General features: G+C 56.2%; 5 protein-coding genes across 5 annotated transcripts; 3 read left to right on the forward strand and 2 right to left on the reverse strand.

The window, feature by feature from the left end:
- Window positions 1–164: 164 nt before the first annotated feature.
- KRP23_14209 (putative vacuolar protein sorting-associated protein 13E) lies at window positions 165–8,786 on the forward strand (the record flags this gene model as incomplete). The annotated part of the gene is made up of 1 exon (XM_067885004.1): window positions 165–8,786. The coding sequence occupies one exon, from the start codon at window positions 165–167 to the stop codon at window positions 8,784–8,786; it is 8,622 nt and encodes a 2,873-aa protein (XP_067737763.1).
- Window positions 8,787–9,113: 327 nt separating this feature from the next.
- Window positions 9,114–10,876, forward strand: KRP23_14210 (Sphingomyelinase C; the record flags this gene model as incomplete). Its single annotated transcript, XM_067885005.1, has 8 exons — window positions 9,114–9,134; window positions 9,196–9,600; window positions 9,663–9,713; window positions 9,790–9,831; window positions 9,906–10,030; window positions 10,108–10,198; window positions 10,262–10,418; window positions 10,491–10,876. 8 exons carry the CDS (start codon window positions 9,114–9,116, stop codon window positions 10,874–10,876), a joined length of 1,278 nt encoding a protein of 425 aa, XP_067737764.1.
- A 100-nt stretch (window positions 10,877–10,976) lies between these two features.
- KRP23_14211 (uncharacterized protein) lies at window positions 10,977–12,649 on the reverse strand (the record flags this gene model as incomplete). The annotated part of the gene is made up of 4 exons (XM_067885006.1): window positions 10,977–11,797; window positions 11,874–12,194; window positions 12,257–12,353; window positions 12,419–12,649. The coding sequence occupies 4 exons, from the start codon at window positions 12,647–12,649 to the stop codon at window positions 10,977–10,979; spliced, it is 1,470 nt and encodes a 489-aa protein (XP_067737765.1).
- Window positions 12,650–12,898: 249 nt separating this feature from the next.
- Window positions 12,899–13,417, forward strand: KRP23_14212 (uncharacterized protein; the record flags this gene model as incomplete). Its single annotated transcript, XM_067885007.1, has 1 exon — window positions 12,899–13,417. One exon carries the CDS (start codon window positions 12,899–12,901, stop codon window positions 13,415–13,417), a length of 519 nt encoding a protein of 172 aa, XP_067737766.1.
- Window positions 13,418–13,530: 113 nt separating this feature from the next.
- Window positions 13,531–14,604, reverse strand: KRP23_14213 (Glutamine synthetase; the record flags this gene model as incomplete). Its single annotated transcript, XM_067885008.1, has 1 exon — window positions 13,531–14,604. One exon carries the CDS (start codon window positions 14,602–14,604, stop codon window positions 13,531–13,533), a length of 1,074 nt encoding a protein of 357 aa, XP_067737767.1.
- Between the last annotated feature and the right edge of the window lie 687 nt (window positions 14,605–15,291).

Genomic DNA, 15,291 nt, shown 5'->3' on the forward strand with positions numbered 1-15,291 from the left:
TGGCGATCCGTCCCAACGTCATTAAACACAGGTAGACCGACTTCAACGGAGTATCCTCGAATCATTTGCAAAAAAGCAGCCAGGAGCGCAAGACAAGAGCGGAGTGTTGGTCTCCGCATTAGTCGGTCAAGGTGCTGCTGTTTCTCGCGAACCGCGGGCCCGGGATGATGGGGCTGCTGGCGATGGCGCTGCTGTCTGTGTGCGTGTCTCTGTCTCTGTGCGTGGTGCCGGCGCTGGCGCGCTACACGGTCTTCCCGCTGCTCTCGGGGCTCGTGCACAAGTTCGCGGCCGCGTACCTGACGGACAGCGTGCAGGTGGAGTACGCGCTCGGTGCCTTCGAAGTGCGCGGTCGCAGGGGCGGCGCGGAGCTGCTGCGCGGCGTCACCATCTCGCTCTTCTTCGTGCAGCTACAGCGCGCGTTCCTGCAGACGCTGGCCTTCGCCAAACAGGGGCTGGCCCCCGTGGACCTCACGAGCGTGAAGGTCAAGAAGGTCACGATCCATGTGGCTACCACGTGGAAGGTCGTGGTCAAGGTGGAGGGCGTGGCCGTGGACGGCCGCATGGTGGACCCCAACGTGGAAGGCGTGTTCGAGCTGCAGGACGCCGTGGCAATGAAGCTCAACGAAGCGGCCAATTGGGTGAACCAGTTGGTGGCCGAGCGCACTAAGACGGAGCTAAGTCAGGCGCAGGAGGACCAGACGGCCGCTGCGCCTAAGACCTTCTCGTTCAAGGATCGTGTGCTACAGCAGATTGCGGCTCAAGTGGACGTCCATGTGAGTGACGTGCGAGTGGCTATCACTGGCCTTACGCCCGGAGCTGCTGCTATTGACGGCCGAGATGATGATGAGGAGGAGAAGGACGACGAGAAAGCGGATGTGGCCACGACCAGCTCCATCCCGGTGGTGCTCAAGCCCACGCGCGTGAGTTTCTCCATGAAGTCGTACGATCTACTGTCGGACGTGCTGCATGACGATCCGGATGAGGGACTACAGCTTGTGCTAACGTCGGAGGAGATCCAGGTGGAGTACGCGATGAGCATCAAGGGCGTAAACATCTGCGCTGCTACTGTTGACGAAGACGAGAATGACGAGGCGGTGGTGGAGAGGAAGGGGGACCCGTTGAAGGATAATGGCGGCATTGGACCTGGTGAGACGCCGTTGCTGTCGTTCGCTGGCCTCGATTTGAAGCTGAAGCTGCCACCGATGCCGCGGTTGCTAGGAATTGTGGAGAACATTGCTCCAATCCCAATGAAGAACCGCGTGGCGCAAGTGGAGCTTGTGTCGTCGTCGATCAACAACATTTCGGTCACGCGTGAGTTGTTGGTGGGGGTGCTGCGCGACTTGTTTGTTCCGTACACGGACCACCAGGTTCTGGTGCAGTCGGTGCGCTCGCTGGAGCACGACGAGACGCTTTCTAAGCCGATCTCACAGGATGACGAATCCTTTTACGTCGCCAACTACGATCAAGTGGATAGCAACAAGTCACTGTCAGCTCAGGAAAAGAAGGACCGCAAGGAGAAACTGAGCAAGCTGGAAGCTGCCATGACGCTGAAAAAGATTCTAAAATTGCGCAGCAGAGCGACTGGGTTGGCCAAGTACTACCGTCGCACGCAGGAAGAGCTTTCACTTGCTGATTATGCAGCAGTTGTGCAGGAGAATGCCACCAAGACGAGCAATATCATGTTTAGGGCCATGCAGATCGCTCTGCGCTGGGACAACATGAGCATTGGGTTTGCTGAACGAGGGCGCCAAGTAGCCGAAATGGTGGTGGTTGGCTTTGGTGTCAACGTGCGCACATTTACGATCGCAGAAGGCGAGGAGAAGCAGAAGCTTGACGTGGATATGGTACTGGGGCAGACAACGTTTGTGGTTAACGTTGGCTCCTCAGCTTTGAGCCCTGTTTCACCTTCATCCAAGCTGATGTTCGCTGACTTTAGCAAGGTCGCTGCAGAGTCGGACGCAACAACACCACCACAGATGCTCACGGCTCACGTGAGCCAATTTGAGAGTGGTAAACAGGACGTGCGCGCTGGTGTGAATAATGTGAAGCTGGTGCTCTCAGCAGGTGCACTGGAGCATTTCTTGCTGTACGTGGATCGACTGAGCACAAAGACTACTCAAGTTTTGTCGATAGCGCGTCCGCCTACGACGCCGATTGCTCACTCCGAGTCGTCAGCTGCACCGGTGCAGGTTGCACAAAACGAAGTGGAGACGGTGACCAAGGAGGTGTCAATGGCTCCGTTCAGCCTGCTTGGTGGACTGATGTTGAATCTTGATGTGAACATGAACGACTGTCACATTCTCCTGCTACCCACCCCGTCCTTTTCGAAATCACTGTTCACGGATATCAACGTTGAGACGTGGCAAAGCGACTACGTGGTGGATTGCCGTGTGGACATTCCGGCCACACTGAACATTCACGTCGAAAGCTCGAAGGTGAAGGAAATGATGGAGTTTAACGTTCGTAGCTTCAGCATCGGAGCGCAATACGTCGAGGGAGCGAAGGAGGTAGAGTCCATCTTGGCTCCAACGAGCATTGTGTTCCAGTTTGCGCTAGAGCAGGATAAGAAGACCCCCTTAATTTGCCATCAGAGCGTGATGATGCACATGCCTGATGTCATAGTTGCTGGGTCAGACCTCAGCTTGTCGTTGTTGGCATCTTGCGGTGAGGCTCTCGGTAATATTCAAACGACAACGCCTGATCAAGCCCGACTCAGACTGGAGAGTCGTACGAAGCAAGACGAGATCCGACGTCAAGCTGAAGTTGATACTGTCCTCGACCGTTTGCATCGTCTTTTCAACGAAATTGATGCTAATGGCAACGGGCGCATCGAGTTGGGCGAGTTGTTGCTTCTTCTGCGCCGCGTGAAGGTCGGTGACACCTTGCTGGAAACTGAGCTCGAGTACTTCGTTCGTGAATTGTTCAAAGAAATTGACCAAGACGGCAACGGTTACCTGGAATTCCAAGAGCTGCGTGCATTCTTGCGCGATGACCTGCTATCGGATGAGGCGGTAGAGGCCTCAGATTCGACAACTGGAAATGGCAGCAATGCGCTTAATGGCTTCCTCAACTTGCGCGGCAATGAGTATCACTCGTTCGAGGTGATTAACAAGATGTGTGAGACGAAGATAACTTCGACTGAGCAACTTGCGGAGTGGATCACACGCCCTGCATTTGAAGGGCGATTCAGAGAACTTTTTGAGAGCGAAGCTCGAGTCACGAACAACTCGTTTGGCGATCAGAGTCCCCTGGATGTGCAGAAGAAACTGGTACGCCTACTGAAGAACTACGATGCGGCGAATCTTGTATGGGACGCATTGGTGTTGCCTGCCATGCACGACGACTGCACGGATCATGTTATCTGCGAGTGGTTGCTGCAGCCATTCACGCACTGCGGTGGTATCAGTGAATATCAGAGTGCAGCAAAGGTGATTGCAAAGAAGAAACGCGATGGCATTTTCAGTGCAGCTCTTGAAGAGGCTGAGCACCTCGTAAGCAAGCTCACGCAGAACGAGAACCCGGTGAAGAAAGAGTTGCAGTTTACGACGGACGTAAAGATGGGAAACTTGCGATTTGTTCTTACAGACACTGACCTGCCCGCTCGCTTCTGCCGAGGTGATTTTGTTATCAAAGACGTCAAGATGTCGATGGAGTTGGCTGGCAAGGAAATCGATGAGATTGGTCCTGTTGATTGGGTTGGGTTGGCTACCTCTGATAACTCAGACTGGACGGTGTTGTTTGGCTTCAAGATGTCATCGTCCTGCTACAGTGAAATTGCAGATGACATGGAGGATATCATTGAACCGTGGGAGCTGGTCGCCGGAATCTCTTCTGGCGCTGGCGAGAACGGTTTTTCTGTTTTGATGGAAGCTGCTAAGCGATTCCAAATCAACGTGACCCCGAGTGTCTTGAAGACCTACCGTGCCCTGATGGACGCCCTCGACGGCGAGGCCCAGCAGAACGCTCTGCAGAAGCACCAAGACAGCTTTCAAAGCGTTGTGGCCGCGAAGAAGCACAGAGAGACAGATTGTCTTGTGCAGAACTTTACGGGATGCACGGTCATGTTAAAACTGAATGGCAGTGACGAAGTTATCACGGTCGAGGCGCACAACCGCACTCACATCGAAAACGGAGCTCTCAAGGACGGTGAGGCTACATTGGACCAGCTCGAAATTGACCAGTGGGGAACTAGCAAGAACGCAGTCAAGCTGCCATCCTTTGGCAACGTAAGTGTTGGCGTGAGCACCGCAGAAGCGGCGCCGTCGACTCTGTTTGTCACAGTGTTTTCGCGGCTGGAAAGCGCGCGACGACAGCTTATCGTGCTGAGATCCAACACGTATTTCTGCAACCACAGCTCGGAGTGTTACGAGGTGAAATATCTCAGTCTTGCGAGTGAAGGCAGAAAGAGTGTGGAGTCTCCCGTTATTAAACTGCGGCCTAATGAGCGTATCTCGCTACCGCTGTCGCTTCTGATGGGAATCACGGAGTTTTACGCTCGTCCTGAGAACTACGAGCACTGGATTGTGAAAACGTCTCTGAATAACGATGTGCTAACGTCGACTGAGGCCATCAAGGAGCTTGACGAGCACGAAGCTGAACGTGAGGCAAAGAATAAACAGCGTCGAGGTGGCACGATTGTGTATGGCGAGACGGAAGAAACATGTACGAAGATCCTCAAGCGTTTGACGCCGAACATGATAGTGCGCCGTTGGTTCCTGCGCTCGCACTTCGAGTGGGAATTGGCTCTGCTGCCTCCATTCGTCGTGCGTAATTCATTGCCATATGAAATGGAGTACCGATTTATTGAGTACAAGACTAGCGCAGCAAGAGATATGAAGTCAGAGTTCGCCAAGGTTGAAGCACTTTTGCGACGTGAGAGTGCCCCCGAACCATCCGATGGAGTTTTGAGCGGTGTTGTGGAATCGGGTCATGATACCGAGGTGTCTGGCGTATCCGGAGGATATCCTGGGTACATTTCTGTTCGATTGGTTGCGAAGAAGCACAACACAGGCAAGCACGTAGCGTCACCTTGGTCGAAGCCGCTTCTGATGATGATCCACAAGGGAGTTGACCAGTTCACGACGTCGCGAGAAAGCGTGGAGGCGGATACTGGTCTCAAGTTCAACATTGACCGAATCACACTTCCTGGCTTCCCTCGGCTCGTGCGCTTCTCGAGCCCTTACTGGATTGTGGACAACACTTCGCTTGCGTTTAATTTCGCTTCCACCGAGCCTGGTGCCAAGAAGAATTCGTTCAAGGCTATGGATGTGTGTACACCGTTCAGCTATCCGATCATGGCGTCACTGCCCCGGGATCGCTTAAGCCTGAAGCCCCTTGCCAACCTCAATCGCCGCCCTGAAGCGTGGGGACAACTTGGCAACATGCCAGAGACGGCGTACAAGGCTTCTTCTGTATCAGAGCATGCATTGAAGAACGCAGAGTGGTCCGAGCCCATTAACACGACAGCTATCAACACGATGGGCGAGATCGTTTGTGGCCCCAGCGTCTTCAGCGTGAAAATGGAAGGCCTGTACGGCCTGTTCGAGCCTGGTGTCTCGCTTACGTTGAGTCCGCGATACTTCGTTCAGAACCGCTTGAACCAAAAGCTCTACATCCAGAGCTTTGCATCGCACGATAATGACCCGCAGAAGGTTGATGATATGTTCCACAGGCGTAGCGCAGAGGATGTCCAGCAGTTGCATCTAGCGCTGGAGGATGGTCAGACCACGCCTCTCTATCACTTCGGGTCTCTGAAGAAGGGCGAATCTGTGGAGCAGAGCCAGCGTTATGTGTCGTTCTCGTTCTCTGAGGAATGGGGTACCGATGCCGACAAGAAGAACTGGTCGTTTGCTATTCCGATCAACACAGCGGGAGATGTCTACCTGCAGGTCTATTCATCAGTGCGCCAGCGCTATCTGATTTGCCAAGCAAGTGTTCAAGTGGTGGACATGTACGTGTATGTCGTTCTGACGGATGTGTCGTGCGCACCGCCGTATCGCATCGAGAACTACACGCCATTTACGGTGGACTGCGCTCAGTTAGGCGAGTCCTCCATTTTCAGCGCCGGACAAAAGGAAATGGCCGCTACCGTCAAACCTGGCGCCTGGCACGCGTTTGCATGGTTCAATCCGTTGTCGAAGGAGCGCCACGTTGAGCTTCGACTCTCACACCTGGATGCCCCCAAAGCACAGACGAAAAAGTACGACATTGACTACGTTGGTTATCTGGATCCTATTACAATGCAGATATCGCGGGATGGTGAGAAGCAGCGTGCCGTTGAGTTGACCGTTCAAGTCGTTGTGGAGGAGAGTACGCGTGTGCTCAAAATCGCTGAGAAGGAGTTGGAGCTGAGCCTCCTGGAGAATCAGGACTCGGAGGGAGAAGGCGATTTCCAACACCGACGGATGCTCTATGCGTCTTCATTTGACATTGCGTTCGATGGCTTCGGGCTTTCCTTGCTGGATGGCTTTCCACAGGAGGTCTTCTTTTCATCTGTGGATGTTATCAAGGTGCAGAAGGCACCCGCTTCGTTGGAATGGACGTTCTCAGTTCTGCATTGCCAAGTGGACAACATGCTGGCGACTGCCAAGTTCCCAGTGATTATGAATCCTGTGAATGCGGGGTACAGTGACAAGTCGGTTGGCAAGGAACCTGAACCGTTCGTGAAGCTGGTGCTCGATGCTGACCTTGAGGCTCGCCTGGGAACGTACAAGCTGCTTGAATTCAGTCTGAGCGATTTGGCGGTGAAGGTGGATATCGATTACTTGGTGAACCTCGTCAAGTTGCTGGAGCCCTACTTGGTTTCAGATGCAACCATGTCGTACCGTTCGCGTCTGACGCTTGAGAGCACGCTTCAACGTCGGGCACCACCGATGCCTGTGATGTTGGTGACGGCAGACGGCGGCATCCAGACGGATTTGGTGTACTTTGACATTTTGCGTATCTCGTCATTGTCTGTGGATTTGGAGTACTCAATCACACGCAAAGACATCGTGACGTCGACGGGTGGTGGTCACTCGGTGATCTTTGGCTTCCTGAGCCAGATCATTGGTCTTATTGGATCGAACCTGAGTGGCTCGCCGACTTTCAGCTTCAGTGAGATTGTGATCGTGCGCTGCTTCTCCACAAAGCAGCGACTGCAGAGTCAGCTGATTGCGAATTACGTCCAACAGGGTGTGATGCAGGCGTACCGTCTCGTCGGCAGCGCAGACATCATTGGAAACCCGATCGGTCTTGTGGAGGATTTGGGATCTGGCGTGGTGGAGTTCCTGAAAATCACGAAGGGCGAATTGACGGGTGATGCTCAGACACGCGGTGAAGGAGTGAAGGTGCTGGGTAAAACTATCGTGAAGTCAGGTGCGTCTTCGGTCGCGAAGATCACAGGGTCGCTAGATAAGTTTGTGGGTGAGTTTGCCGATGACAAACGCGGTGCGGCAGCTGCTGCTGGTGGTGATGATGATTCCAATGATAACGCTGGACTCAAGTTCGCGAAGGACCTTGGTCGCGGCTTCACTGGGATATTCACGAAGCCTGTTGAGGGTGCCATCAGGGGCGGTGTGACTGGGCTTGTGCAGGGCACGGTGCAGGGTATTGCAGGCCCTGGCGTGGTCCTGCTCAAGGGCCTTACGTCCACGTCTCACAACATTGCGCTGGGTGTGCAATCTACAGTCGTGGATCGCTCCCCATTCGGCGGCCGCCGGCGCAAGCCGAAGCTTGTTGAAAATGGCAAGTTGATCGCGGAGTTTGACGAGACCCACTACAAGCCGACGCTACTGAATCTGGAGGTGCTGGGGGCTAACGGACTGGACTCGGACAAGTCGTGCGACCCACTATGCGTTGTGCGCGTGGATGGTGTCGACGTGATGCGCACCGCCGTGATCTACAACACGGTGAACCCCGTGTGGGAGGAGAAGACCCAGCTAGCGCTGACGGGTGACGAGAACGAGGTGCAGTTTGTGGTGAAGGATTCGTACGGCGGCACGGTGGCAAAGACGGTCGGCAAGTGCATCCTGAGCATGGCGCAGCTGCAGGACGACTTCAAGCCTCCTGAGTATTCGTCGGATTTGGCCCAGTGGGTGCACACACAGGTGAAGCCTGGAAACACTAAGAAGAACGTCAGCCATGTGATCGAGGAGAAGGACTACCCGTTGGTGATGCTGAAGAAGAACAGCTCCAAGAAGGCGACGCACGCTGCGTCTTTTGGCGACGGGAGGCATCAGGTGCTGGTCACAGTTGTGTCGTTGCGGGACATGGTGGTCACGAGTTCCACTGGGAGTGGCATGCTTGGCTTGGGTAACCTGGGGAGCAGTACACCAAACATCTCGCCCTACGTCTCTGTCCATGTCGGCAAGAACGCGAACCGCACCAACACCACCAAGATGTCCTTTGCCAAGAAGAAGAAGGACCAGGTGGGCAATGCGACGTGGGGCGAGAGCTTCACGTTCCCGTTGACTGCGAAGGAGTTGCACCGCAGCGGCGCCGACTCGCGCTTGGTGCTGTCGCTTAAGGACAAGAGCATGATCGTGGACGCGCGGCTTGGCAACGCCACCATGGAGCTTGACGCTTCGCTGATCAACGCGCCCGCAGCTACACAAGAGCTGGAGCTGAAGGACCCGTCCGGCAAGTTGATCGGTTACCTCACCGTGAAGGTCGAAGTAACCGGCTCCGCTACGTCGTCGCGCTCGCTGTCCGTGCACTCGCTGATCTCTGCCGGTGACGACATGGCCAACCTCCCGCCCGACGCCGTCAAGGCCGGCACCATCCGCGTCTCCTGCGAGTTCGAATGAGCGAACCATTTGCATTTCTACATGTAGTGCAGTAGCTAGTCAGCAAGAGGATAATCAATATCCTTTTTATCTCAACAAAGTGTTTTGTGTTGAAGTTGCCTTTAACTCGTACCTATATGAGTACATCCACCACACCAACTAAACTCACTTCAATCGGGGAGCTCAGTAACGGTTCATCCGATCGGATCCGAGGCCATGCTGCTTGCTCTCGTGGCCTCTCTGCTGCTCTGTGTAGCGCCCACACAGTCGAAAGCCCATGCAACAAATGCCACCGTCACTGTATGGCAAAACGCTGCCCCGATTCTCCATACTGTCGCCCCCAACTCCATGGCCTTCGAAGTCCTCCAGGTGCGAATGATTGATACATTCCTAAAACTCGGCACCTCCTAACATTCCTCTAATGCTGCAGTACAATCTGTTCGGACGGCCGTATGAAGTGTCCAACGATGGACAGAGCGAGCGACTTCAGCGAGTCCCCGAGTCTCTGCACCGGATTTCGGCGACCATCGACGTCGTCACCTTCGCCGAAGCAGACATCGGCGCCCAACGAGACGAAATGCTCGCTCAGTTCCGGAAGTTCGGGTTCAACTACTCCACGTCCATTCTGCACGACCCGGACCCGTTCACCAGTCTGCTGAACGGAGGTGTCATGGTCGTGTCCAAGTGGCCCATCATCCGAGAGGCCCAGCACGTGTACCGCAACGCCTGCCATTATTCCGACTGTTTGGCGGCCAAGGGGGTCAAGTACGCGCGGCTACTGAAAACGGTCGATGGGTCATCCAAGATATTCAATGTGTTTGCCACGCACATGCAGGTAGGGACGGCTCCTGGTTTGAGGTTTCGAGTGGAAATTCTGAGTGAGATTGTGGAATGTAGGCGTGGTCGACGCCTGACGGGCGATCGGATCGGATTCAGCAAGCCAAGCAGGTAAATAGGCGATGTCCACTGTACTGAGGGCATTGATTCGTATCTGAATGAGGTTTGCACTGTACGACAATGGCAGATGCGCGCGTTTATCGACGATATGGGCATTCCAGTTCATGAGGTGCGTGACGGTTTGCTGCTGTAGAATCCTGATTCAGTCAGTGACGCCCCTTTACTTGCTTTGCTGCTTGCTAGCCGTTAGTATTTGCTGGAGACTTCAATGTGGACAATCATACCTTCGGTGATGAAGTGGCACATCTGGTTGAGTTGCTCGGCGCTCATGAGCCTCGTCAGGTTGGCGAGCAGGTCTTCACGAGCGAGTACGTGGGGCCTTCGTTATGTGGCGTTGTGTGTAGGAGCAGCAACTAACATGTTGCCAATGTGGAATTTGTACTAGCCCGCATACGAACGTGCTGGTTGGTCGCGACGGTGCTGCGATAAGCAACAAGTGCTCGTCTCAATACGTTCGAAACTGGGGTCCGCCGAAGGTATGCTTCTTCACTCGGCGCTTTTGTGCCTGCTGCTTACTCATGCCTTTGACTGCGAGACAGGATGGCGTCTTCCACCCGTCACTGCTCACTCGAACGACGTGCGGGATGCACGCTGAAATCGGCGAGCCTAACTGGCTTGTGTTCGTCCAGCCAGACAACATGTGCTACTGCCCTTGCTGCCCACTGGAGTGGTTAGACTACGTTCTTTACGGCAAAGGTAACGCAGCGGCAGAAAGAAGCTTGAGGTGGCGTGATACTGACAAGCTTCTGTGGATGCTTGAATTTAAAGCTCCTTACCAGCAGCCTAGCTCCGTGCCAACGCTCGAAGCTCACGTGAACCAAGTCAAGCGTTTCACCGTGGACTGGACAGCGGCGGAAAGCAACATGAAGATGGACCTGATCGACTTATCCGATCATTACCCTGTCCACGGCAAGTTCGAGTTCCCAGTGACGCAAGGCAAAGGGAAGGACGACGATCCCTCTACCTACCACTTGGATGGCTGCTCGACGGACGATGATTGCCACTTTCGCAGCTTCCGCTGCTACTGCAATGGCCCCAACTGCTACTACAAGGGAAAGCACACGAGCGGCTGGAATTTTGACTCGGAGCACCCAGTCAACCGCAACTGTTTGTACCAGAAGACCTCCTTCCGGTGCTTGTGCGGCCCAACATGACCGGTAGTGTGACAGAGCCAAGCAAGAGCTATGTAGATGAAGTTCTTGATGCAATTAACTCTTTGCTTTGCTGTGCTCGTCGCGTCTAGGCCGCTAAAGACTACGAGAGCGTGGCAAAAGGGTCGTTACCGAAGTTCTGCATTGATGTCTGTCTCGGTGGTGCGTTCATAGGAGCCGTGGTCATGAACGGGGACGCTTGCTGCCCACCAAAACCCCCATAAGATGGCATGGCGTTCATTTGCGGCCCACCGAAGCCCATGGGAGCAGGTGCCATACCGAACGCGCCGGCACCGACGGTGTTGTACATCATGGGCTGCGCTGGGGGCATTCCACCGTACTGGCCGCCAGACATCGGCACTGGCGCGTTGTATGTTGGGAACGCCATTGGCGGAGGTGTTGGCAAAATCTGAACTTTCTCCCTCGGTGCCAGTTGTCGAGCCTGCTCAAGGGTCTGGTAGCTCTTTGCCGAACGCTGCACGGGGTTCCTCTCCTCCGGTTTCAAATTGAGGTTGACCATGCCAGAAGACCACAGGTCTCCAGCGCCAGCCTTGTCTTCCTCGGTCGGAGTTGGCTCCAGAGTAGCTTCCACCGGCTGCGAGGTCTCCTCGACGGGTGCAGGCGTGAAGTCAAGTCCAGACAGCATGAAGGTGATATCCTGCTGGAAGGGTTGTTTGGACGGCATCGCAGCAGGCATCGCAGCCGTGCTAGGCATGGGAGCAGGCGTCGACGCTACTGGGAATCCGTCGGAATCCGTGAAGGCAGGGAAAGCGACCGACGAAGTGCTGCTTGACGCTGGTGCATTTTGCCACATATCGAAAACGATTGGAGGCTCAGCTGCAGACCTAGCGGCAGAGCGAGAGGACGAAGGCGACGGAGTGGGCGAGGAAGCCACAGTCTTCGCACGCTGACGCGACTCCGGGGCTGAATATCGGCACAAGAGTATTGGTAGCAAAGGATGTGAGTCACCGCAGCGAGTTCACAATGCAAGTGGACGTACAAATGTAGTCGGGCTTCGGGTGGCCGCAGGCTTCGCAGATGGGAGCTAGTGGCTTGTCGTTCACCAAAGTGCATCGAGCGCACTCCCACGGGGAGAAGGAGCTCTCACGCGACGGATTGCGGCTTGCTCCATTGGAGTTGCTACCGTTACCATAGCCACCGTTGGAGTAGTTGAACGTGAACGATCCGTTGCGAGACCCGGAGCCGCCGTTCGAGGCGGTGCGCGTGGCCGAAGTCACGACATTTCCCTGCGGCTTCTGGAACTTGGTCGGGTCCAAGCGTTCAGGCAGACGACGGAAGGACATTCCATCCACGATCAAGTCTGCAGTCAACTTGTCAGTCATTTGTGGCGACACTCGTAAAGACTGTTGCTGGGTTACGCACCATACATGTCGTTGAGGTCCACGGACGGCTTGATGATAATGTGGACGCAGTGGCCACCTGTCAGGTTGAACACATAGTCCCAGTCGCCAAACGAGAGCTGCACAGACACAGAATAGTGAGCGTTTGAAACAGTGAAATCTGACTGAAGGCCGTGAGACCTACCGACTGCGACGTGTACTTGACGATGCCATCGACGCGCAGCACCTTCTTGCCGGACGCCAGGGAATGCGTCAGGGCGATCTCGAACTCGCGGCCTTCCTCCACTTTGAGGCGCCAAATCACGCGCTTCTTGGAGCTCTCGATGGTCTTGCCCACGTTGGACACCTCGTAGTAGAGCGCCGCGGCCCTGGCGTTCGCGGCCTTGACGGTCCCCCATTGACTTTGCCACGACATGGTTGATACTCGCAACTCGCTGTGGAGACGACGGGGACTTCTGAAACTCGTGCAGGGAGAAGTCGACGGACACCAGAGATAATAGGCGGGTCGTTTCAGCAAGTAACGACCCACTTCAACGTACAAGTTGCCTTTTTTCCTCTTTGGTGTGCATCTGGTGTATAAATGGTGTGGCCACACCGACAATCGATTTTCACCTTTTCCGAGCAAAAACGAATTTCCCAACGCGAATTTCGGGTCTTCCTCGCGATGGCGACGTGTCCGCAGTGCTACACGAGCACGTGCAAGCGGCACAAGACGCAGGACCACGGGCGGTCGCTGGTCAAGAGCACGAACGCCGAGTCCACGCTGCAGAAGATGTACGACCAGCTCGTGGGCTCCAAGCTGCAGAAGCTGCAGGCCGAGGCCGAGCGAGACCCGTCGCGCCAGCACACGCAGGAATTCCGCAAGAAACTGGACGCGTCGCGCGACAAATCGCTGCGCAAATCGCACAAGTCGCGCCCCAAATCGACCAAATCGGACGTGACGGGCAGCGGCCTGAACCCGCAGGCGCTGGCCGCCATCTACAACGACTCGGACTCGGAGCAGGAGCGCAAGAGCAAGAAGAAGCACAAGAAACACTCCAAGAAGAGGAAGCACCGGTCCAGAAGTGACAGTGAGAGCGACTCCAGCTCCGACAGCGACGAGTCCCACCACAAACGCAGGTCCAGCAAGCACAAGAAGAGCCACAAGAAGAAGCACAAACGCAGCAGAACCCACAGCCAATAGACCGAAGCTGAATAGAGAAGCAGTTGTGTGTGTTTTTATTGAATAGAATGTGGTGATGGCGACTGCACCTACAAATAAAGAGAAGCATGCGCCGCCGTAGCGATCTCTCCGCCTTACGCCTCGTTCAGCACCGTCGTCTTGATGATACGCGCAGTGACCGTGTACGGGTCCATGTTGGACGCCGGGCGACGGTCCTCGAAGTAGCCCTTGCCCTCGGCCTCGGCCACGCGCGGGATGCGGATGGACGCGCCGCGGTTGGCCACGCCGTACGAGAACGTGTCCATGCTGGCCGTCTCGTGGCGGCCCGTGAGTCGGCGCTCGTTGCCCGTGCCGTACGCCGCGATGTGCTCCTTGTGCTTGAGCTTCATCTTCTCGATGGCCTCGATGATCTTGGCCATGCCGCCCTCCTCACGCATGGCCTGCGTCGAGTAGTTCGTGTGGCAGCCGGCGCCGTTCCAGTCGCCCGGGATGGGCTTGGGGTCCCACGACACGTTCACGCCAAAGTCCTCGCACACGCGCAGCAGCAGGTAGCGCGACATCCACAGGTGGTCGCCCGAGTCGATGCCCGTGCACGGACCCACCTGGTACTCCCACTGGCCGGGCATCACCTCGGCGTTGATGCCGGAGATGTTGATGCCCGCGTACAGCGACGCGCGGTAGTGCGCGTCCACGATGAGGCGGCCGAACACCGAGTGCGCGCCGGCGCCGCAGTAGTACGGACCCTGCGGCCCGGGGAAGCCGCCCTTGGGCCAGCCGTACGGCGTCACGCCGTCCTTCTCGAACAGCGTGTACTCCTGCTCAATGCCGAACCAGGGAATCTCGGACTCGGCCGCCTTCATCACGCGGGCGGCGTCGGCGCGCGTGTTGTTGGCGATGGGCGTCATGTCCGGCTTGAGGCAGTCGCACAGCACCAGGATGTGCTGGCCGCGGCGGAACGGGTCCTTGAAGATGGCCACGGGGCGCAGCAGCACCTCCGAGTCCTCGCCGGGGGCCTGGCCCGTGCTCGAACCGTCGAAGTTCCACACGGGCAGGTCGGCCAGCGACTTCACGGCCTTGGTCAGCGTCTTGGTCTTGCAGCGCAGGTCCTGGCCGGTGCCGCCGATCCACACGTACTCGGCGAGCGTGACGTCCTCGGAGACCTCGAGGGCCATGTACTGGTCGTAGACAGCGCGGTCGAGCGTGCTCATGATGAAGAGAAGCGAGAGGAAACTTGGGGACTTGGGCTGCTGGGAGGCAAATTGCACAATGGCCACACGGCGGCGCCCGGCGGCACCCTCGAAATCCTGAAGAGCTCTTGCTCTAGATTGGATATAAAAGAGTCTGGATCTGGATTTGGCCCAATGGCAACGCGGAAGCGCACTTCAACTTTGCGCGTACGTCAGCGGCGCAATGTGCGGCGGCAGGCGTTTCCTGGGCTTTGCCGCTCGTTGCGTGCTCGCGCTCGCCCAGACACCGGCACGAGCGCGGGCCTTAACGGAGGCCATGATGACACCGAGCGCTGCTTGGTGCAGATTGAAGATTGAGCAAAGCGTGCGCGCTCTTCCGGATCGCGTGGGTGGGTGGCTTCAAGCGCCGAAAGCCTCTGGATCGCGAGAGCTGTGCTAACGCGCTATTGCAAGAGAGCCCGGAGACACGCCGCGCCGATGTCGCCATGGCTGGCTCATACTCAGAGGAGTCCGCACTTCCCGCGGCAGATGGTGGGGCGACTCGGTTTGTGCAAACGGAGGAAGCTCCTGCTGGTGGTGGGTGTTTTGCCGAGTGTGATGCCGTCGTTCCCTTCGAGTCAAGGTCGAGGCCCATCTTCCGCGGGGCGAGCGCAAATGAAGACTGATCGCGTTCCCTTGCATCGACCACTGCTACAGTCTGCTCACACG

The sequence above is a fragment of the Phytophthora ramorum genome (genome assembly GCF_020800215.1).
Source record: "Phytophthora ramorum isolate Pr-102 chromosome Unknown Phyram_PR-102_s0020, whole genome shotgun sequence".
Lineage (NCBI taxonomy): Eukaryota > Oomycota > Peronosporomycetes > Peronosporales > Peronosporaceae > Phytophthora > Phytophthora ramorum.